The sequence below is a fragment of the Papio anubis genome, chromosome 3 (genome assembly GCF_008728515.1).
Source record: "Papio anubis isolate 15944 chromosome 3, Panubis1.0, whole genome shotgun sequence".
In the NCBI taxonomy this organism is placed as follows: domain Eukaryota; kingdom Metazoa; phylum Chordata; class Mammalia; order Primates; family Cercopithecidae; genus Papio; species Papio anubis.
The window spans coordinates 92,764,514-92,789,987 of NC_044978.1; the positions used below are offsets into that span (position 1 = coordinate 92,764,514).

Genomic DNA, 25,474 nt, shown 5'->3' on the forward strand with positions numbered 1-25,474 from the left:
ATACAGCAGATCCATTAGGGCATCTCTTAGTATTACCATGTCCTGTCATTAAAGTTAATGGGAAACTAGAACAACCCAACCCAGGCAGGACTACAAATGGCCCAGACACTTCAGGAATGAAGGTTTGGGTTACTCCACCAGAAAAACAAAAAACAAACAAACAAACAAAAACACCTGCTGAGGTGTTTGCTGAAGGCAAAGGAAATACAGAATGGGTGGTAGAAGAAGGTAGTCATCAATACCAACTATGACCACTGGACCAGTTGCAGATACAAGGAATTCATTGTCATGACTATTTCCTCTTTCTTTTGTTAAAAATGTTTGTGCATGTATACACCTGTACAAAGAAAATGCCTTCATTTTGTTCTCATTTTCCTTTATCATGTGACACAAGATTTACTGACTTCATATTGTTAACTTGATGTATTCGCATTTGGGTTGGGGATTGGCGCATTTCCAGTTGTACAAAAGACAGTTGTATTAACTTAGGTGTAATTATGCCCTTATTATTGTCGTTATTTGAAGATTATGTATGATCTCAGGAGATGTGTACGGGATCAAGTTGACAAGGGGTGGACTTGCGATGGTTAATACTGACTGTCGACTTGATTGGATTGAAGGATGCAAAGTATTGATCCTGGGAATGTCTGTGAGGGTGTTGTCAAAGGAGATTAACATTTGATTCAGTGGACTGGGAGAGGCAGACCCACCCTTAATATGGGTAGAAACCATCTAGTCAGCTGCCAGTGCAGCCAGAATATAAAGCAGGAAAAAAAGAAAAAAAAAGAAAAAACATGAAAAGATTAGACTGGCTTAGCCTCCTAGCCTACATCTTTCTCCTGTGCTGGATGCTTCCTGTCCTCAAACATCAGTCTCCAAATTCTTCAGCTTTGGGGCTCAGACTGGCTCTCCTTGCTCCTCAGCTTGCAGTTGGTCTATTGTGGGACCTTGTGTTCATGTGAATTAATACTACTTAATAAACTGATATATGTGTGTGTGTGTGTATATATGTATATATGTACACGTGTATATGTGTATATATACATATGTATATATGTATATGTACGTGTATATGTGTACATATATACATACATATATACACATATATACACATATGTACGTATGTACATATATACATATATACACACACACACATATATATATCTCAGTACTGTCCCTCTAGGGAACCCTAATACAATTATTTAACGTGTTGGTGTGATATCATTATTTATAATCCCTAGTAATGCCCTACTTTCTGATTTTAGTTTTTGATTTTTCTCTCTTTTTCTGAGGCAATCTAACTTAAGATTTGTCAATTCTGCAGATATTTTCTAAGAACCAACTTTTGGTCTTGTTGATGCCATTTTTTTTTTTAATTCTAGATTTCATTTACCTCTGATCTAATCTTTATTATTTCTTTTCTTCTACTGCCTTTGGGTTTAGTTTGTCCTTATGTTTTTATTCCCTTAGAATGTAAAGTTATTTATTTGAGATCTTCCATATTTTTTAATGTAAGCATTTATAGCTACAAATTTTCCTTTGAGCATTGACTTCACTGCATCTCGTAAGTTTTGGTATGCTGTGTTTTCATTTTAATTTCCCTCAAAGAATTTTATAATTTCCCATGTGATTTATTATTTAATCCGTTGGTTGTTTAAGAGTGTGTTATTTGATTTCCACATATGGGTAAAATTTCCAGTTTTTATTCTACAGTTGCTTCTGGCTTTATTCCAATGTGTTGAGAGAAGAGGCTTCGTATTATTTCAACCTTTTAACATTTATTGAGAATTCCTTATAGCCTAATATAAGTCCTATTCTAAAATATATTTCATGTTCAGTTGAGAAGAATGTGTAATTGCTGTTTTTGCGTTGTAATTTTTTTCTTTCACTGTCTCTTCTGTTTTCTTATTTCTCAATTTTATTACTCCAAGATTATCTCTTTGTAATTGTGCTCATCATTTTATTAATGTTCTTTGCTTACATTTCCTATGTGTTCTTTTAAAACTCTTAATATGTGTTTTTCTTACAGAGACAATCTTTATAGTTCTGTATATGTATGGGTGTATGTGGGCTTTGTTTTGTTTTATTGTACTCACAATAGTAGAAACACATATGATGATGCTTAGAATTGAACTTGTTCTAATTTTTTGATATTGTTCATTTGGAGAGTTTAATTTGGAGAGATTGTCCATTGCTATAGATCACTTTATTGTCCCTCCACCAACTTATCTGTCATTTATTTATCATATATTTTATAGCACTTAAAATGTCCTAAGCTCTATGTTAATAACTGTGTGTAGAAACTCTCTGACTGGAGAATGAGAAATCCGTGTAAAGAGAATTACCATAATGAAATTTAATTTTTGCCATGATATAGGCATTTATAAAACACCAAAAGAGAACAAGGAAAGGGGAGCTTTTTAAGAAACATTTAGGACACTAACAAGTGAAGATATTAGTGTATTAATATATTGTATGTGCCACACATTGAAAATTGTGTATAAACTAAAATTGTAGACTATAATTATCTTGGAATTTTCTATAAAATTCTAGTATAATGCCTAGGTTTAATTGCTAAATATAGTGAGGGCATATTATTTCTTAAATGTACAGTTTTTAAAAGATCATACATTATACATATATATGATTATTAGAATCATATATCCTAATTATTAATATTAAAATTATATTCTACATAATTCAATTATAGGTCATGAAAATATCACCTTCTTTTTCACTGAGCAAAAAATATTGAACAAAGCATTTATTTGGAAAATAATCAACTTATGTAGCACCATGTGAAATGCTTCAAATATTCTGTAATGAAATGGAATAAATAGATTATAAGCATGTGTAATATTAGTACAAAGGAAACATGAGTGACATTGTAATAACAAACGAATGTTTGTAACCCTAAGTTAAATTTGATTTGGCAGACATATCCTGATTTAAAATTTTTATTCCTGAAATGTAAAAGAAATTTATGTAGGTGCATTCACTTTTTAAAAATTGCTCTTTTTACTATCCTCTTCATTCACTCCTCTTCTTACTCCTTTATTTCTGATGCATGTTGTGTTTGTGTAGTTCTTTCTAAAATTTTCCCATCAAATCTAGTCTGCTAAATGGTTTTGTTATTAATCTTACACAACTAGGTTGCAGTTTTAACTCGATATAATACCTTGAGGTTATTTACCATTTGAATCATGTTTCTAGTTAGTGACATAGTCTCAAAGCAAACTTATTCCCCAATAATGTAATAATATAAAACGTTTTTCTAAGGTTGAAAAAAAACATGTGTTTGTTAAACAGCCAGACAAAAATTTGGAAAGAGGAAAGTACCAACAAAGTCTGCTTTGCGTTGCTTATTACGTGTTGGAGAATTGGGTTTCTTTTTTATTTTTTTTATTTTTTGGTCAACCTAACCACATTCCACGTATTTTCTTTAGGTAATTGTTCATCTGAAATTCTTCCCTCTTCTATACAAATGTTCAATTTTCTTACTCTTTCTTGATCCCTCCTGCTTAAAGGAGAGTCATGACAGCAGCATATGTAATTTAAGGAACTTAAGCCTTGGAGTAAAGCTCTGCTTTAAGGTCTTAGAAAAGATACCTAAAATTTTAGAGCCTCATTTCTTTCCTCCTAAGAAAAGAGATATTATATAAAAAAAAGAAAACAAAAGACATATTATAATCTACTTCGTTGGAAAACAATAAGTAAGGAAGTATGCAACATGCATAGCATGTGGCTTCTTATAAAGTAGTTCCCCATGTTGTTCAAATTTTCATGTTAATAATTATGTATCAATAATAATAATGATGACAATGACTCACCTTTCTGTATAGTTGTCTTAATCTTTTTCTTCTTCCAAATTGATTATATACTCAGCTTTTTTCCTTTCTTATTTCTTATTTAAATTTCAATCCTATTTCAGTCCAAAGCAACTTTACTAATTTAATTCCTGAAGATCGGTAACCTTCTACTAGTCAAATGGATTCAATGCATTTTAGACTTATCGATGCACATTTGATATCATATATTCAGTATGGATCTGTGTGTGTGTGTGTGTGCGTGCACGCGCATTTTGAGATGTTGAAATTAACATCTTTTCCTTTTAGAAAATTGTCATCCTCTGGTTTCCTTCCTTATTTTCTGGTCATTCCAATTGGATCGTTTTTATTCTGCAATTTTAGGATTTTTAAAGATTCCAACCTCTGATCTCACATTCACCCACCTAATTTTTCTTGGAGATAAGTTCCAGACTTACAAATTCTATCATCTTGTCACTAATGATTGTCATATTTATCAATAGTTTCTACTATTCCTCTGTGTTCCATATACTTATTTCTATTGTCTACTGAACATCAAATTGATAGTATAAGGAACATCAAAATACACATAACTCAAACTACAATCAGTTTTCCTATTTGCCCTCTCTCTTCATGTTTTCTTTTATTAATAGCAACATTATCCACTTAAATTATCCAAGAAAAATTCTACGTTAGCCTAAATTATTCTTTTTGCTATGATTGTTATATATCTTCACCGAATCCATTGATTCTCTCTCTCAAACATCTTTTCTTTTCTTTCTTCCTTTTTTTCTACTCTCTTCTTTTAAAATAACCTAATAATTTCTCATATGAACTATGTTAGTAGCCTCTTAACTTTTCCCCTACCTCTTGTAATTTCTGTCTTTCAATTCATCCTCTGCAAAGATGTCATATCTTTCTAAAGTACAAATAGGATCAGATTCATAATAAGAATAATAGCTTTAGTTAAGCAAGATAAATTAGATCTGGAGATCTACTATATAGCATGTGGCTACAGCTAAAAACAATGTATTGTCTTCTTAAAATTTGCGATGAGAGTACATCTTATGTTAAGTATCCTTACCTTTCCTCCCTCCACACAACTCAATAATAATAAAGGAGGTGGGAAAAATTGGGGGAGGTAATGAATACTTCTATATCTTTGATGGTGGTGATAGTTTCACAGATGTATTCTATTCCCCAAATTGAAAGAGTTGTTTCAACTAGATTAAATATGTACAGATTTTTACATGTCAATCAACATTAAATATGTACAGATTTTTACATGTCAATCAACCTCAACAAAGTGGTTTTGAAAAAGGATAGCTAACAATTATATACCATTTATTAAATGCTAGGCATTGTTCTGACAGCTTTAGACATGTTATGGTCCAAAACACCATAGTGACTTGGTATAACCTGTTAAGATAAAAGTACATTTTATTACGATGACTTATAAGTCCCTTCTCATCTAGGCCTCAAACTATTTTCTATCTATATCTCCACTGCCACTGAAACAGCTCCCTTTCAATGAACATACCATTGTCTTTCATCCCTTAATGTCACTGCACAATCTATTCTTTTGAGCTAGGATTCTTGCCCCATCTCATCGGCCTGGGAAACTCCAACTCATCTTCCAAGTCTCAGTTCAAATGGTAACTCAGCCACTTACTCAGCTCTAGGAAGGATCCATGTTGCTGTTTTCTATGATAACTTGTCTATGCCTCTTTTATAAGATCTTTACCTTATTACCCTTCTTGGTTATACGGTGCCATCCATTATACCAAGTAATTGAATTCACTGACTATATTTTGTCATATTTGCATCTCTAGGGCCTGGTACAGTATCTAACAAAATAAGTCCTCAATAAAACTTTCCTAAATGAAAGAGTGGACCAAACACACAAAGGTAATCTACTTTGTTACAAAACGTGCTTGGCCCAATTTATATATCTGTATATCCAAAACCTCTGCATGGTTTCAATCAAGAAAATGAATTTTGTTATTAAATAAACTCATGGAATTTCTTTTTTTTTTTTTTTTTTTTTTTTTTAGGGAGACAGGGTCTTGCCATATTGCCCAGAATGGTCTCCAACTCCTGGGCTCAAGGGATCCTCCCGTCTTGGCCTCCAACCTGGTAGGACTAGAGGCATGAGGCATTGCACCAGCTTCTCTCTGTCTCATTTAAAGTACTAATATATTTAGTCATCTCAAAACAAAACCAAAACAAACATATAAAGTCTAGCTATATGGAATTCCATACTCTAAATTTAAAAATTCCCCTCCCTAGTTTTATTCAAGAAAATCAAACACTCTAACAAAAGTGAATGAGGTCTCTCTTCTTCCCTCCCTTTCTACCTCTGTTTCTAACTTAAAGTTGTAAGATCATCACTCTTCATCTAAAAACAACAGAAAAATATAGAAAGCCTAGAAATATGGTAGTGAGACTGTAAATCAAAACTTCTAAGAAAATTCTCCTTATATAAATATAGTAAGGACAAATGTTGAACGGCAGTATGATTTAACAGAAAGAAGTCTAAGTGTGTTTTCGGAATATCTGAGTACTCTTTTTTCCTTATATCCCTTATTAACAGCATAGCACTATGTTACCACTCTGAGCCTACTACCTCAGCTACAAGGCAAAAACAATACTCCCCACCCCATATACTACAAAGAATTAGTTTGAGGATCAAGAGAGATAGTGTTTTTGAAAGTGTGCTATGAAACATAATGTGCTGTACTGGAAAGTGTATATTCACTCACCAAACACAGTTCTTGCAGGTACAGATTCTCTGTTAAGCCAGAATGAAACTTGGGAGAGAATGACAGTCATGATGCAAGGCAGATATGTCTGAATCACAAAATACCCAATTTTTCTTTTCAAGTGGAAATGAGCTGTCATTACAGTGTATTCACCTGGAAGAAAAATTTAAGAAGCTCAAAGAGTAATAGTCAATAGTTTGAACATTTAAGAAATAGAAGGGATCAAAGGTAGAACAAAAACTGATATTTTTTAAAAAAATATATCACACATACGTCAGGAAATTTATATCACCTTTAAAAGCCTCCTTAGCATAGCATGAGTGTTTAAAAGAAAATTTTAGGATCAAAAAACCTGCAGTGCACATCCCATGATATGGTATGGATTAAATACCTCTTATGTTAAATATGTGGAACTAGAAGTGTTTCAGGGTTTAGATTTTTCAGAGTTTGGAAAATTTACATTATTACAAATTGAGCATCCTTAATCAAAATATATAAAATATAATATGCTCTAATGAGTATTTCCTTTGAGTATCATGTCAGCACTCAAAAAGGTTTTTTTTTTTTTTTTTTTTTTTTTTTTTTTTTTTTTGCGGGGGGGAGCATTTTGGATTTTAGATTTTCAAATTAGAGATGTTCAATTTGTATTTGTTTTCCTCTCTAAGTCATGCTTATTGACCAAAGGAATTCAGAATTCATAAATGCTCTCTGCCAATGGTTTATTTTACTTGGTTAGGCCCCTCATTCCCTCTGGTATAAACCTCAAGTCTCTGTTTTGATTGTTTTAACTCAGTGCTCTCTGGCTCCGAAAGTATTGATCTCTGGCCACATCTCCAAGGCTGATATTCTGGCCCTCATTTTCCCACTTTTAACCCTATCGCCAATTCTGAATTTTTCACTGTTTTATGTCTGTGCTAATTTGCTTCAGTTACTTCTATCTAATCCTCATATCTACCTTCCTTTCTGCTCCCTGTGTTTTAATTATTGCCAAATGTCAATAATTAGTCCACATAGCTGTTTCTTTTTGTCTTTTTATTTGTATTTATTTATTAATATTTTTAAATGAAGGTGGCCCTCAGAGAGGGAATCAGCTTTCTACATGGGCCTGTAGTAATTATCAATATCAAAAGTTGAATAATCATAAATTATCTAGAATAGGGGTGAAAAAATAGAACACTAAAGAAATTATCACTTGTTGGTCAGGCACACTGACTCACGTCTGTAATCTCAGCACTTTGGGAGGCCGAGGCAGGCTGATCACGAGGTCAGGAGATCGAGACCATCCTGGCCAACAAAGTGAAACCCCATCTCTACTAAAAATACAAAAATTAGGTGGGCATGGTGGCGAGCCTGTGGTCCCAGCTACTCGGGAGGCTGAGGCAGAAGAATCACTTGAACCCAGGAGGTGGAGGTTGCAGTGAGCCGAGATCGTGCCACTGCACTCCAGCCTGGTAACAAAGCAAGACTCTGTCTCAAAAAAAATCACTTGTCAAAAGGTAAAAATTAAAATTTATTACTTTGAGAAGACACATATGTTGCAAATACATAGTGCATTTTAGGCCAGTGTTTCTCAAACTTCAATGCAACTATTAATCTTGGAATCTTGTTAAAGTGTAGATTCTGATTTAATAAGGAGTAGAGCCTAAGATTCCGAATGTCTAAGAAGCTCCCAAACACAGCCTACGCTGCTAGTTCTTGGACCTCAAGAGCAAAAGATTTTAAGCAATCTGACACACTTCTAAGTCCTTTAACCTATCAATATTCTTAAGCACCAGTTTTTTTTTAAGAAGAATTTTACTAACCTGTACTAGATTTAATTGTCTCCTTTCCAATTGATTGGCCCAGCAGATCATATTGATTTAACCTAGAGCCATCAGGAGCAACCTGTACTGAATCAGATGCATTGTAAGTCCAAATATAAGTGACCTCTGAAGTTGTATATGCATCTATAGGAAATTAGGAAAAAAAATATTTTAAGCATTTTCATAAGAACCATCAATCTAGTGCTACACGAATGGCTGTGTATATCATACAGTCACTATATACTTTCAATACTAATACTTAAACGTCACATTTAGGGCAAAAATGTCTCATTTGAATTTACTTCAGTATGAGGGTTATGAAGTGGACCAAAAGAGATGATCACGACCTTGACAGTATATTTATTGCAACCACTTTGAAAGGCGAAGAACAAATTTCTTGTTAGAGTCTATTACAATTCCTGGGCCCTGAGATGATTAGAACATCTCCTTTAGGCCAAAGGTAGCATATGAAGACACTGTGGTAAAATAAGCTGTTTAGCTTATTTATAAATAGCAATCACACATAAGATAAAAATCATAATTCAAAATTATATTAATGTTTGGACATAAATGTATCCTAGTTAAGAGTTAAATGAGTTAGCTATCATGATACAATGCATTTCATTAGAATAAAAAGTAATTATTATAAAACATGTAAGACAAATAATAATGCTATACTTGCATCAAGTTGCAAATCCTTTTAAAATCATGCTCATTTTAAAATGAATTAATGCACACAGATATCCTAGACTACACATTCATAGCATCCCAGTTTAACTATGGATTGGCAGGAAGAGGAAAAAAATGCAACCAGATCAGACATAACTTCCTGATTTATCGGATGAAGAACTTAGCAGAAGTAAGATGACTTCAGACCTGGCATGCAGGCAACATATCTGGTCTTAGCCTTTCTCTGGCAGTGGCATTTTCTTACCTCTCTATGCACCACTGCGGAACAGATAACCTCTCCATGTAGGCAGAGTCCCCCCACAGTTGAATAACAGGTAATTCTTTCTATACTACTGACTTTCTGAAGAACTTCTATGCACTTTTACTCATGAGAATGTTTAGAAGTATAGTTACCCCTAGTTCTTGAGCAAAATTCAACATTACAGTCACATTACCAATTAAGGGACAGAAAGGGCCAGTTGTCTCTGGCAATAGTTCTACCTCCAGCTCTCTAGGACACTGGAAATCTCATTCTCTGCAATCTATAATTTTCCTAACTTTAATAGCACCATACTGTGGTGACTCTGGTTCTGAAATTGATATAAAGTCTGTGACTGCAAATCAATTTCCACTCAACCATCAGTAACAATAGAGTAAATGATTATGAGTTTGTGTTTTCTAATGACATACTTGGCATTGTCTAATGGCAATGTTGTCTGGTTTTCTGAATGTTGCTACTAAATGTCAGTATCAGTGAAACACCATTACCACTACATATATAGTCACCTACATTCACAATTAAATTATATTATGTGAAGCAATTTTTGAAATAGGATTCTAAAAATGTATATATATGTATATATTTATATATGTATATACTTTTAATAGCAGAGAAATGTTCATATGATTTGATATGAATGAATTTTAATTATTCTAAGGTTTAGTTTTCTAATTAATTTCAATTCATTAATCATTAATGATTGATTACACTGAGAAAATTAAACAGCAACATTACTAATGTGAATAACTAGCAACTCATTTGTAGATCAAGTGGCTTGTTTTGTTTCCCCCATGAATACATATTCTGACTCTCCAATAAAATTTTAAATGGCACAGAATTTAACAAAAAGATGCATCAAATGATCTACTTTACGTCGGAAGGGCCTCAGAATACTCTGTTGTTGTCCATAAATTATGAAGTTTTTTTTAAGTAGAACGACATCACTTTTGAATTATAATGTTTCTTTCAAACATAAATAAGAAAAAATGAAACCCTATAAAAGAGATGACATTTTAAAGGCACTAATGGGATTCTGATAGGCAGCATCTCTGATTCATGCCTGTACCTCCAGGACCGGGTACAGTGCCTGATACACAGAAGAAAGATTCTCAATTCACTCTCACTAGATTAATAAATTAAGTCATAATATTTTAACTGTGTTCTTTACTGCTATGGAAGAGGGAACTCTAGAGAAGAGCTCAAGAGTTTATTAAGGAAAGTGACTGATTCTTCATATGTCTTTTGAAAAAGCAGCTACTGCACTTCATTAGTTAGATAAGAATATAGTTTTGAGATTCTGTGTATGGTGAAAATAATGCAGCAGAAATGTATGCAGTGCAGATTAAAGCCTCTCCCAAAAAAAGGGAGTTATATACATCAACACACATATAAGCCAAGAGGTCATAATAATGTTTCTCAGTAAAGTATCAAAGGAGAGAAAGACAGTTTTACAAAATTCATTAGGAATTCCACTTCTAAATTAAGCTATCATTAAATAATCTTGTTTGTTTTAATTAACCCATTTTTGAGTCCTATGTTGCATTAAGCAGATGTATACCAACTGATTCTTAATATTTGGTAACCAGGAAAAATATTTCAAAAATATTTTTACCTATCAGTTTTTAATCTGAAAGACAATTTACAGCTTCTTTTGGTTTAATGAATAGATTATCCCTAGACTTTCATTCAGAAATTCTAAAATCAAGTTAAACAACAAGGAAAAATTCAAAGATGTGCAGCACTAGGAATAAAACAAAACAGGACTGAATTTAAAATTGTAAGCACACAGAAAAAAATGCTTCTTTTGATTGAGGACAATGACGAAGTTCCTGAAATCCAACCTTTTTGTGGAGTGGGGGTAGGGAAGAAGAGGGCTTTCAAGTAAAGAAGGAATAAATGAATAAAAGAAAAATTCACAGCTGCTTCTGCCAAACTTTGTTATGCCAACATTGTCAGCTTTGGCTTGGCTTGTATATTATTCCACACTGGTGTCCATACTTTTAATACCTATGCATCAAGCACCTACTACAAGCAAAGACAATAAAATAACATAAAATTGTTTATTCAGTGTGTCAGAAAATACATGTGAAGAAAACAAAATTAGTGCTAATTACTTAAACAAAAAATGCCTAGCAGCAAACTTTATTTGTTGCTCATAGCTCCTTCTGGGTACAGAAAACTATATTCTCAAGCATGCGATATTTCTGCACTCCATAGATGCAGTATAAGAGATTTTTAAATATTATTTAAATATTTTCAAGTGTGCTTATTTCATTTTCAGAATTGGGACATCCATCACATCACTTATATTTGATGACTTAATAACAATAGCTTGTAGACTAAAAGAAAAAAAAAAAAGTCCTTCTTACAGCATGATTACATCTTGAATTAATCTCTTCTTTGGTATCAAGGCTTTTCAGTTTTTTCTATAATGCCACTTATGTAATGGAAATAACTCTTTCTCTGCTGCATCTGCTGTGGTTTTCTCAGCATCATGTTTACATAGCATAACATGATTGACTATATTAAATAATGTTGGAAGAAATGGCAGTACTGAAGTTATGGTTTCCATGACAATAAAAGAAGACTTTGTAGTTAAATAAAGAGGAGATTCTCAAAGAAAATTGAGAACTGATTCCTTTTGTAAGAACAAACAAGATTTCATTTCTTGTACCACAGAAGTAGGATCATCAAAATAATTAGAGAGTTTTGCATTCATATGAGCCACCATTCTTCCGTTTTCTTTTGCTTAATACAGTTTATGAGAAGGCACACTATTCAGTGATACATAGTTTTAATCAGGTGGGAGTACTGTATTTCTATTCAACAATGAAGAAAAAGTCAAAAGGTATTCAGAAGGGACAAAGATGAGGGTGCCAGAAAGATCATTCTCTAAAAAGATCAGGCAATAGGACACCCTCACACAAGAGAGAGGCTGCTCAGCTGTGTTCATGGATTTATGCTGAACCTATCCAGAATGTCATGTGGGACTAGGGAGATGATTTGACCTTCTGCCTTTTCAATTATTCTGGAAGTATGAATGCATCTTCTCGACATACAAGATATAACCCCTCTGACCTAAAGAAGAGCTAACTGCACAAAACCTTTTCTGAAATGTCCTATGTACATAGAAGGTGCCAGAATGTAGCAATGCAGCTACATTATCTCCTTTAATTTAAGAAATAAAAAAGAAATCCTTCCATTAGTTACAGTAGAACACAATGACACAGACTAAGCTTCTGTGCATGTCATTTGCAACAGGCTGATTTCCACTTTAATAAACAACAGAATCTATACTTTCCAGTTCATTCTTAGTTGATAAAAAAGTAACATTTGAGTTTTTAATGTTCTAGCACTTGGAAAAGAAGGTAAATTACAGTCCTAAACTTCAAGGAACTCCTGGTCTAATTTTACACATGTACTAAAACACATGATATTCTTTATTAGCAGTAAAAATAGGTTATAATTGTTTAACACCGTGATTAAATTATAATAATATTTCAGAGATGTTCCTTAAGGAAAATTAGCATGGCTTTTACTTCCATATCTTATTGACAATTGTTAATCATCTCATAATTTGAGAAAAAAAAACTAGACAATTAAGCAGTACTGCTGAATTTCCCTGGTATTATTGACCCAAAACATGTACCTTCATCCCTGTACTTACAACTGCCAAATTTCAGAGGACATGAATGAGCATCCATTGGGAAATCCTCCAAGTGCATTGGGCATTCAGCTTGAACTGTAAGCCTAAAAGTCAAAATTCCACCATTTGTTTAAGTATATTGGTAAGTCAAGAAAAATCATTCGTCATTACTGTCAACAGACTCGATAGAAGTAGAGTCTTCATCACAGCATTTTATTAGGCTCATTAATATTTAAATAATCTTTTGTTCATTCATGTTTAGGTGATCCCTCAGAAGACATTGACATATACAACTTATTAGTATAAATGAAAATAATAATTAAAAATATACTTTAGCCATTTTAGTTTCTTAAGAAGTGAAGAAATTACATATTCATTTTGAAGGGCTCTTTTCTCATTAAGCTCATGATTAACACTTGAAATCTTAAGGACAAAAAATACTCTATCATTAAAAGAATGCTATTGTCTCCATTATCTCATCAACAAACATATAGTAAAATTGATCAAAGGATTCAATATTAGTTCAGAGGAGCTCCCTTCAACATATATGAATTCTGAATTAATACTGTATACTGCATATATATTCACAGTTATACACATAATTCTAGATATAAATACATACACAGATGCATTTCCTAGAAATAATTTATCAAGTTTAGATTGTTGGATAAATTATAAACACAAATTACGAATGTTAAATATATATTTTTCTGTATCTACATGATTGCAACAAAGAGTAGTCATAGAAAATATGATATAATGCAAACTTTCAATTATTCCATTTCATGTAAAGACAAAGTGAATATAGCAGGTGCTAAATAAAATTTATAGAGAAATCTGTTATAATGAGCAAAACAAATATGACCACAATTCGTTATGGCTTAAATTCTAAGAGAATGTTTAAATAGAACCTTAGACAATATATTCCAAAGTTCTATGTGTCCTGTGCCTGCATTTTATTTAAACCCTAAAGTTTTATTCATTGCCTTCGTTCATAGAAATGATCAACATACAAAGTCCACAGGGGCATTGCATCTGAATACATTGCAAGATCCAGAGAGAGAAACAGAGGCAGAAAGACTAACTAGCACTTCCATTTAGGCAATGAACAATTTAGTAATGAGTCCTCAAGAAATTTTTCTTTGAAGATCAGAAATAGCATAGGACTGTATTGTTGTCCCCTTTTAAATAACTTTCATAACCGAAATCTAGCACTTATGAAATAACAACACATCAAATAACTGGAATACGAGTTTCTGTCTATATATAACGCTGATGTCAGATGTCTGTTTTAAATCTTTTATGAAACATTTTAGCTTTAGATTCCACATAATCTTACTAGATTTGTGATTTTTTTCTTATATAATACAAGTAACTTATTTTACAAAATTAATTCATGAACATGCTTAAGATGTAATAGGTTTTAGGATCAACAACTATTCTGCAAGAAAATTTTATTAAAGTTTAAATCATATAAACAATGCTATAGGATACTTTTTGAATTACAAAATGGCAATTTCATATGGTTCAATCCAGTACATGTTTATGGTATCCAATATACTTGTAAACCTTATTAAATAAAGCTTTCTCTCTGAATTTAAAATAGTTATTTTTTCTTTGGAGTAACTTCATAAGGAAAATTAAAATATTAAATTAGCCTGGGCACGGAGGCTCAAGCCTGTAATCCCAACACTTTGGGATGCCAAGGTGGTTGGATCACTTAAGGCCAGGCATTCGGGACCAGTCTGGCTAACATGGAGAAACACTGTCTCTACTAAAAATACAAAAATTAGCATGGCGTTGTGACACATGCCTATAATATCAGCTATTTGGGAGGCTGAGACAGGAGAATCGCTACAACCTGGGAAGCGGAGGTTGAAGTGGGTCAAGATTGCACCACTGCACTCCAGCTTGGGCGATAGAGCAAGTCTCCGTCTCAATAAATGAATAAATGAATGAATAAATAAATAAAGTCTTACTTTGAAATAACAAAAATTTTGATGGGATATCTGATAAGATATTAAAACTGTATATTGATACAAATAAAATTCAAGTCATATTACTAAAGCTGTACTTAATAAAAACATCATGTGAAGAATAACCAAAAACATCAATTCATAATAATAAAGGCCATTCTTAACATTTAAAGAACTAAGATGAGACTCAAACTCATAAATGCTATTTTATATAGTTTTTTTAAATCAAAACATTTGCAAAGCATATTATGGGTACTTCAATAATCTGGTAGAAAACACTCAACTTTTGCTAATACCTGGCAGCTAGATTGACTGGTTGTTTAATACACGAAAATTTCTTAGTATATAAATGCATCACATCAAATCTAAAAACATACCTCATTGTATACAGTAGAGTCCCATCATCCTGAATTCGAAGCAACTTATTTGGCATTGTCATATTATGAGCTACTGATTTTTTCCCATTGTGAAAAAAAGTATCTGGAGTCCAGATTTTGCTAGCCATTAAATTGTTCAGTCGAAGGATGTTCATGGGACCTTTAAATTTTAAACGTTCATCTTTCCATTTTTGTCGAAAGAAAACATCAATTGTATATTCCTGAAATAAAAAATATAATTTCTTTGAAAATAGTAAATGTTGTACACACAAGACACTATAAAATTCCAACAAAATAATATTCTAATTAATTTAAACAGAGAGCGAGCTATATTGAAAGAAAAACATTTTTAATCAGAAAAATTACTCCTTTGTCTTATCAATACATGTTGCCACATACTATGGGATAAAGTATGTCTGTGTATACTATTAGCTATATATTCCTCCGAAAAGAAAAAATATCACTTTGGCCTCTTTTAGTTGAACAAGGTCTCAGTCAAACTGCTCCACTGCATCCTGTAGTTTAGAACTGCTTGGAGAGGGGATAAGCTTGGGCAGGGTCTGGTTGATTTATTTTAATAGCCTATTTCAAGAAAAAATGAGTAGGCAGCTTTCCCAGTAGCAAATAAATAAATAAATAAACAACATTTTTAAAAATTAAAAAGAAAAAAAAACCCACTACACTTAAGCACATTGTCAGATCTGCATGAATCATCATCTCCTGTTGCCAAAGAAACTGTAAATTATCATATTTATTTTTTAATCCTAAAAAATGGTGAGAACATGATAATGTTAGCAAGACTGTCTTAGGAGATGATTTCAATAAAGTTTATTTACGAAATTAGTTGTAATACAAGCAGTTTACAAGTTTTTAGAATACTTCAATTATGACTATCTTGCAGGGAAACTCCCTCATATTAAAATGTACTTTAAAATATTGTTACAGACCCACTAGTGATCAGGTCCTCTATTATTTTTCTCCAAATTTTAACTTAGGTGAAACTCTCTTTCTGTCTCTCTCTCCTTACCTCTGTCTCTATCTTTACCCTATCTTTCTTAAGGTAACGTATACATTTTAAATGAGATACAAAATGCACGATTGTAAATACTATTTACAATCCACTGGATGTTAATTTTTTGTCAATATATGTTTGTATAAACATGCTATAAATAATTAAAATGTTCAATTACACACCTGAGATTGGAAGTTCAGAAACTGTCCTTTGAGCACAAAACCATAGTCATTACATGTTTGAAAATAAACAATGCAGTGATGCCAATTTTACTAAATTAATGTTTGCAGAAAAGAACAGATTAAAAAGGCCATATACTTATAAAACAGAAAATCATTTGTACAAATCTGAATCAAATACATGAATCCCAGTGATCCCTCAAAACTTGAAACTGTGATGATACTAACAAGTGAAAATCCTAGGTAATGGCATGTGAGTGGGAAATGAACAGAGGTTCTGGGCTGTTAATCCTTAAAGGAATATTCCATAACCTTATCCACACTCACTATCATCTAGTTATCTTTTTAAATGTTTAACTCTAAACATTAAATGGAACTCTAAAATTATACACCATGGAATACTATGCAGCCATAAAAAAGGATGAGTTTGCGTCCTTTGTAGGGACATGGATGCAGCTGGAAACCATCATTCTTAGCAAACTATCACAAGAACAGAAAACCAAACACCGCATGTTCTCACTCATAGGTGGGAACTGAACAACGAGATCACTTGGACTCAGGAAGGGGAACATCACACACCGGGGCCTATCATGGGGAGGGGGGAGGGGGGAGGGATTGCATTGGGAGTTATACCTGATGTAAATGACGAATTGATGGGTGCAGCAGACTAACATGGCACAAGTATACATATGTAACAAACCTGCATGTTATGCACATGTACCCTACAACTTAAAGTATAATAATAATAAATAAATTAAAAAAAAAAAATAATGAACAAAGAGATGAGTCTTTGCACTCTAAGTTTCATGTAGTATTTTTTTTTAGCTGGGATTCCTCAAATACTAGCCTAACGTGACTACATATGATTCTTGCTTACTTTTCCAGGCAAAATTAATGAATTTTAAAACTTTTTATAAGACTTCAAATTCTATATTTCATTTCTGTAAGATGAGGGTATGTTTTATCTGTTTCAGAAGCTGTTGATATGACAGTCATTTCCTGGAGGTCAACCACACAGGAAATACTTAAAGTTTACAAACAAGAAGTTGCAGGTGATTTTTTTTTTTTACATTTTTAATGATATATTTTACTAGTTTATTTTTGTTTTTCATAACTTCAACTTTTATTTTAGATATGGGGGCATATGTGCAGGTTTGTTTCATGAGTATATTGTGTGATGCTGAAGTTTGGGACACTGTCATCCAGAGAGTTAGCATATTACCCATTAGTTAATTTTCCAACCCTTGTCCTCCTCCCTCTCTCCCTGCTCTAGTCCCCAGTGTCTGTTGCTGTCATCTTTATGTCCATGAGTACCCAACGTTTAGCTCCCACTTAAAGTGAGAACACGCTTTATTTGGTTTTCTGTTACTGCATCGATTTACTTAGTATAATGGCTTCCAGCTGCATCCATGTTGCTGCAAAGCTATGATTTTGTTCTCTTTTAAGGCTTCCTAACATCCCATAATGTACATGAACCAAATTTTCTTTATCCAATCTGTCACTGATGGGCATCTAAATTAATTCCATGTCTTTGCTATCGTGAATAGTGCTGCAATGAACATATGCATGCATCTGTCTCTTTGGTAAAACGATTCATTTTCTTTTGAGATATATAACCAGTAATGGGATTGCTGGGTTGCATGGTGGGTCTGTTTCAAGTTCTTTGAGAAATCTCCAGACTGCTTTCAACAGTGGCTGAACTAATTTACATTCCCAGCAACAGTGTGTAAGTATTCACTTTAGTCTGCATCTGTTTGTTTGTTTGTTTTTTCTAACATTTTAATAATGGCCATTATGACTGATATAAGATAGTATCTCATTGTGGTTTTGATTTCCGTTTCTCTGATGATTGGTGATGTGAAGCATTTTTTCATCTGTTTGTTGGCTGCTTGTATGTCTTCTTTTGAGCAGTGTCTGTTCATGTCTTTTGCCCACTTTTTAATGAGGTTGTTTGCTTTTACTTGTAGAATTATTTAAGTTTCTTAAAAATTCTTTCCAGAATTATTATTCATCTTTGAGGGCTCACGGTGTCCCAAGGTGTGCCCTGCCAATCTATCTAACATAGTTTGAGTCCTTTTCTCCCACCCTCACCATGCAAACTCATGTTATGCTCTAGGCAACTGCAACAATCCCCACTCCTTGCCATTCCTCAAATAGAGCAAGTTCTCCACCTGCCTCAGACCCTTGAACACTTGCAAAAAAAACATAGCCAGCTCTCTTTGTATTTCTATAGGGCTCTTCATTCTTTCAACATCATCTGTTGCAATTATACATTTGCTTCTCTGCCTCCCAAACAGTTTATAAATCCTCAAGAAAGGAACCATGGCTTTCATTTGTGCTTATTTTCTTTTTGTTTCTCAGACATACACAAGAGTGTAAAGAATATTACAAACAACTTGTAACCATCACCTAGCAGAAATGTCATCACAAATATTATTGAAGCCCTTCCTCTTCTGTTTATCCCTTCTCAATCACAGTCCCCTTGTCCCCGAGGAAATAAGTATCTTAAGTGTAGTGTATACCATTCCCATACATGTACTTTCACATTTAGTGTGTGTGTGTGTATGTGTGTGTGTGTGTGTGTGTATATATATATATATATATATATAGAGAGAGAGAGAGAGAGAGAGAGAGTCACATTATAAACATTGATATACATGTATATCATACCTTGTATATTGCCTTCTATATTTTTCTGACACTTGCATCTTTTAGCTACTTTGCTGAGATTTACTCATGGCAATATATCTAGCCCTCTGATTTATTTTCACTGCTTTATAGCATTATATTGGAAGACAAACTTTACAATATCATTGTCATTTTTCCTTATCCTTTTTTTCTTATTTCTAACTTGTCACTGTCACAAGCAATATTGCTACAAATATTATTGTTCAACACTTGTAATACAAAGGTATAAGAAGAGTTACTCTAGACAAGAGGTCAGCAAAGTTTTTCCATTAAGGGTTAGTCAATAAACATTTTAGAATTTGTGGGCCATATGGTTAGTATCACAACTATCCAACTCTGCCACTGCAATGTGAAAGCAACCATAGATTGCATAAATGAATGAGCATGGCTATGTTCCAATAAAACTGTTTACAAATATAGGCAGCTGACAGCCTTTTTTCCCCACAGGCTGTAGTATGCTGACACTGCCCTAGACTAAATCTATAAGTAAGATTACTGGAATTTCATGTATGTGCATCTTCAAAATAACAAGATGTTTTTCAATTGAAATCCTAAGTGGTGTGCAAATTTACATTCTCACTAGAAGTAGATAAATGTTCTTCTTTATGTACAACTTGGTAGAGACAGAATATTTCATTTTAGACATGATTAGTATGAGAGGGGTCATGGTGTAATCATGTGGATTTCTCTGTTAATTAGTAACAAATAATATATGCTCATGTTTGTTAAAAATTCTAGTTTTCTCCTCTATAAATTGTCTGTTCACTTAATCTACTCAGTTTCCTTTTAGGTTGTCTGTCATTTTCTTACAAAGTTATGATAATTATTTATATAGTTTCTATACTAACACTTTCTTAAAGAATATACAACTTAACAAGAATCACACTAAAGATATCCAAAATATCATAAACATATTCCCATGTTTCTTCAATGGATATAAAAGCTCTGCCTTTTACATGAAGGCCTTAAATCCATCTTGTATTATTGTATATGATATGAAATCAAGGTCCAACTTTTTTTTCTAATAATAGAAAACTAGCTTTATCAGCATCATTTATTGACTGTTTCATTTTTTCCCTATACATATGCAATGGCATTTCTATAATATATACAGTATCCATATGGGTATGGATCTGTTTCTGATTTATATTTTGTTTTTATTATGTACCTATCCGTAGTTAAATTCCAAAGCCATTATTATAATAGTTGTATATAAGGTTTAATTAACAATATTCTGTTTATTGTCCAATTGAAGCTATTTTATAATTTCCATCATGGCTTTTCTTTTTCTTTACATAGAAAACATTTTTAACTGTGTTTTTATATTTCCAAATGTATTGGCTTCTTTCATTTATATTTCATCATTAATGTTTGATTTTACTGCAGTTGTAATAAGATATTAGACACTATAAAATAATTTTTTGCAATTCATTGAACATTTAAGAGATTTTTTTGTTGTTGAACCTGACCATTTTCATCTTTTCATGATAATCCAGTTCATTTATGCCTATTGTGATTACTAATATTGGACATGTTTCCAGGCTGTATTGTTTTTAGCAGTGAATTAAAATTATAAGGATAGAAGAGAGAACATATTGGACTTTACATGATCAACCAATAAAAATAAAGGAAGAACTCTAGAAAATTAAAAGAAACAATAAAAGAACACACACTGAAGCACACACAAAGTATAAGGAAAAAAGTATCAAACTAAAAGAAAATGTAAGAAGTATATAGAAATCAACAATATCAAACATTACTAAAAGGTAATAACCGCTTAGAAGTAGAGAGTGTAGAAGGCAGAATGCAATGAGTTGAGGAGTGAACACAGGGTACAAGTGAGTAAAGAGTAGAGTTCTCTCCTCTGCTCCTGCATTTAAATGCCAGTAAAGGAAATCTAGTTTTATCAGTAAAACCTAGAGACTAGCTAATACAGGTTAGCTATTGTTGTATTAAAACACACACACACACACACACACACACACACAAAGAAAATGCAGGAGCTTAAAATAACAACCATTTATTATTAGTTTAGAAGTCATGAAGCTGGAAGTTGGTTGTTCTCACCTGGGCTCAAGTTGACCTTAGCTGAGCTTGTTAATAGGTCTCTGCGTTAGGTGGCCATTGGCTGATCTAGGCTGTCACTGTGTAGGGCTGCTGGAGCAACTCCGCGCAGCAAGAACTGTCTCTTGTCCTGCCTCACAAACCACTGGGCTAACCCGGCTTTTCTTTCTCTTGACAATGGCAGAAGTACAAAAGAACAAACTCCAATGCACAAGCCCATTTGAAGCTAGTGCTTGTGTGATATGTTTTAACAGCCCATTGGCTAAAGCAATTTACATAGTTAAATTGATGGATAATTGGTATAGTAGGTAACCCCAACTCTCAGTGAGAGGACACTACAAAATGAGATGGGAAAACGTGGCTATAGGAAGGGGTAAAGAACTTGAGCCAGTATTTCATCATTGCAACCGAACACACTAGGCCTCTGTGAGAGGAAAGTAAAAGATGTTGGTGAATGAAAAAAGAGTTTGAGGTCATCTGAAATTTCAGTGAAAGTCACATGAGTCTAATCTCAGGGAGGCAGGTTGGTTATAACTTAGTAAATATAACTATTATCAACTGTATTTACTTAAGAAAAGAGCGAGCCTTTAAGTGGAAGCAGGGTAATCAGCTTAGGACAACAGCTTACAAAGTAAAGTGTGTATATCCATTTGGGTGCAGGAAGAAAATATTAGAATCTCGATTTTTATGTATCACTTAGAATATAAAAAGTAAATGAAACTTTTATAAAAGATAATATATGGAACTATATAAACATTATTAAGAGTAAGAATGTAAATAAGTAAATTATGGTCATATTTATAAGGCATTCTATGGGAAGAGAAGGGGCAACAGGAAATGGGGGAGTGAATGCATTTGTTATCAGTGTACTGTGATTGTGTCTAGTTAGGTGAATTTACAATACTTACTTTTGATTAAATTAGCTCTAATGAAAATAGGCAATTGGCTTCAGAAGACTACTGATAAAACACCATGGAAGAAAGTAATAATTATACAAACGAAAGTGGAAAACAAGAAAAAGAAATACAACACTCTGTCTAATAGGAGCTCTATAGGAGCCAGGTTAAAAAAATAGTAAACAAATAAACTCTAAAAAAACTCCAAAAAATATTTATAATTATCAGTGAGGCTATTTAAAATATGGGTTTACACCCACTGTTTATAGCAATAAATTTCGACTTAAGCACATGTTGTAATTTAAAATACTGGTCAATGATAGCATCAGACCATTGCAAGTAATAAGTCATTTTAAAAACTAAAAATCCAGAACACAAGGACAAATATCAAAAGTTGATGGGTGGATTTTTAAATATGAGCATCATAATTCAGTAACCAATAGCCAATGACATACTTCTTAAAGTTGAATCTATAATAGTTGTAAAGGCAAGTATTAATGTGATATAAATTTAGAATCATATCTTTTAATTGCTACAACGTAATTTATTTAAGAAAAATATTAAAAACAATAAACTGCACTTAAATATTAATTACTAGAAATATAAAAATTTTAAGTGGGAACAAAAATAAATGTATTTCTTTGATAAATATAATTACTCCTTAAAATAAATATTTATTTTTAAAAGTTCACTTTAGTCCATATTTCATATTTTTATATATTGGTGTAAAATATATGTATAGATATATATATAAATATAGCTGATTAACTAGTTTTTGTATGTTTTGCTTTCTAGATTAAAAAGACAGGGGAAGAATTCATTTCAATAACATAATATTCATTGCATAGCCACTAACTACAACAAGATTTCCAAATAAATTATTTTCATGTGATTCCCTTAAATGCTTATAAAATGCATACTCTAAGTATTTGAAAAGAATATTCTTGAAAAGTGCATTTAAAATTAACTTCAGATTTTTCATGAGTACATACTAACAGAGTTATTACTTGATTTGTGTTTTATAAGAAAATTACCAAAAATAAAAATAAAAAACGGTCTAACTCCTTCATACAAACTTAAAGGCTTAGATCCATGAACTGAGATTCTAAAAGAAATTAATAATAAAAGGCTGAATTACACAATGCATTGCAGAATACACATACAACTAAAGTGCAAATTTAATAAGAAACAAACAAAAAACCACAAGGATAGATCAGCTTGCATGTATCCTATGGCTTATACACAGAAGTGAGACTGACTGTTGGGTGACACTAAAGAGCTGAAAAATCCGTACACTCCAAGATTTCAAAAATTCCTTACAGGAAATTTAATCAAATTTCCTACTCTCACAGATGGGATTATAGAAAAATTCAGTGAATTTCCTGTTTTCAAATTTGTTAGTGACCGAACCCAGACAAAGATGCAGTTTCCAGTCAAATGTTTTTGCCACTACTAAAAATCTCCATTTATACAGTAAACTCCTTAAGTGTTATATTCATAATTTGTCCTGGAAACAAAGAAATCACTCTCTATAAGCCATTGCACAGTTTATCATATAAACTTGATTTTAAGGACACATTAACTTAATGAAGGCACCATATTGTTTATTGCCTGACTACATTAATTATAAATCAATACTTGCAGCCAATTCCTGAAGAATCTTATCCACTCACTAAAACACAACTAAATTGTAGGACTGCTCCTGGAGTGATTTCTCATTTACTTTGATTTTCTACATTTATTTAAAAATAGTAAAACTTATTACATTATACTCTTGTGGCTAATAAAGGCTAGTCTCCCTTGAGTAAATTCCAATCAGTGTGTTTCTTCTATAATGAAGAACATGTAGTCTATGAAACAGATCTATAAACAATGTAAAAAATATCACCCTTGGAATATGCAAGAATAATGAAGCTCAAATACTTTCAGTTGGTACTCAAAGGGGGCTAGACAACAAATTTAGCACAGTATTTGCATTGCAAAAAATTACAAAGAAAAATGAGAATCTTAAGAACAGATCAGCAAAGGGCCAATAAACCCAATTAGTACAAGCCTTATTATGTAAAGAAGTTCACACAAACTACAGTTGCAGAACAACATAGCTACTGCACATTCAAAACATAGTGGAGGTAAGATGTTTGGACATTCTTTTTGGAACCAGGGGCCAGGCAAATTTCACTAACAAATTAGAAAATGATACTAAAGATTCATATTCTAACAGAAAATAATTAAAATATATCTAATAAAAGTATTCAATATGATTAATAGTTATAGTAGACAGCGATCTACTTTGATATAATATGTGTCATTTAAAATTCATAACAACTTTATTGCATATGCAAAATTATCCCAATTTCACAAGTGGAAAATACTTCAAAAGCAATATTTACTTAAAAAAAAGACAGAGAGGAAAAATTTGGTCTCAAATTCTGTGTTTCTAAACACCATGGTCTTTTCATTATACCATACATAAAACAACACTTGAAGGCAGAATGTCAGAATAAAATTTTCTTCTTTCATAGATCAATAAATGGACATTACTCATGGCTTATGAGAAGTTACAGGAAGAACTAAGTTATAGGGCTGAGACTGGAGTTTTGGAATCTCTGAAAAGGGTATTTTCTTCAAAGCCTGATGTTGGAAAAACTGAATAGCCATATGCACTATAATTAAATTGGACATCTATCTTATCCCATACACAAAAATCAACTCAAGGCAGACTAAAGACCTAAATGTAAGACCTGAAACTAATAAAACTCCTAGAAGAGAAGATAGGCTCTTTGACATTGATCTTGGCACTGAGTGTTTTGAACATCACTCCAAAAGCTCAGGCAGCAAATGCAAAAATAAACAAGTGAGCATACATCAAACTAGAAATCTTCTGTACAGCAAAGGAAACAATCAACAAAGTATAAAGGTAGTCTTATGGATTGGGAGAAAATACTTGCAGATTACAAATTTGATAAGACATTAATATCCAAAATACATAAGGAATTCACACAACTCAATAGTTAAAGAACAACCTAAGGGCAAAGAATCTGAATCAACAGTTCTCCAATAAAAACACAAAAATGGTCAATAATTATATAAAGAGGTGCTCAACATCACTAATCATCAAATAATTACAAATTAAAATCAGTATCACCTCACACCTGTTAGGATGGTTATTATCAAAAAGACAAGAGATAACAAGTGTTGGCCAGGGTGCGGATAAAAGGGAATCTGTGTACACTGTTGGTGGGGATGTAAATTGGTGCATCCATTAGGAAAAACAATATTGATATTCCTCAAAATGTTAAAAGTAGAATTGCTATAAG

General features: G+C 32.6%; 1 protein-coding gene across 7 annotated transcripts in view; it reads right to left on the reverse strand.

Annotated features, from left to right (window-relative positions):
• Positions 1 to 25,474, reverse strand: part of GABRA2 (gamma-aminobutyric acid type A receptor alpha2 subunit) — a 154,842-nt gene that overhangs the window by 57,699 nt on the left and 71,669 nt on the right. For all 7 annotated transcript variants that reach the window (XM_003898642.4, XM_017958675.3, XM_003898645.5 and 4 more), the window contains 4 exons: positions 15,319 to 15,539; positions 12,987 to 13,069; positions 8,371 to 8,514; positions 6,569 to 6,721 (listed from right to left, as the gene is read on the reverse strand). In XM_003898642.4, coding sequence (XP_003898691.1) covers positions 6,569 to 6,721; positions 8,371 to 8,514; positions 12,987 to 13,069; positions 15,319 to 15,539 — 601 coding nt within the window. The remainder of the gene's footprint in view (positions 1 to 6,568; positions 6,722 to 8,370; positions 8,515 to 12,986; positions 13,070 to 15,318; positions 15,540 to 25,474) is intronic.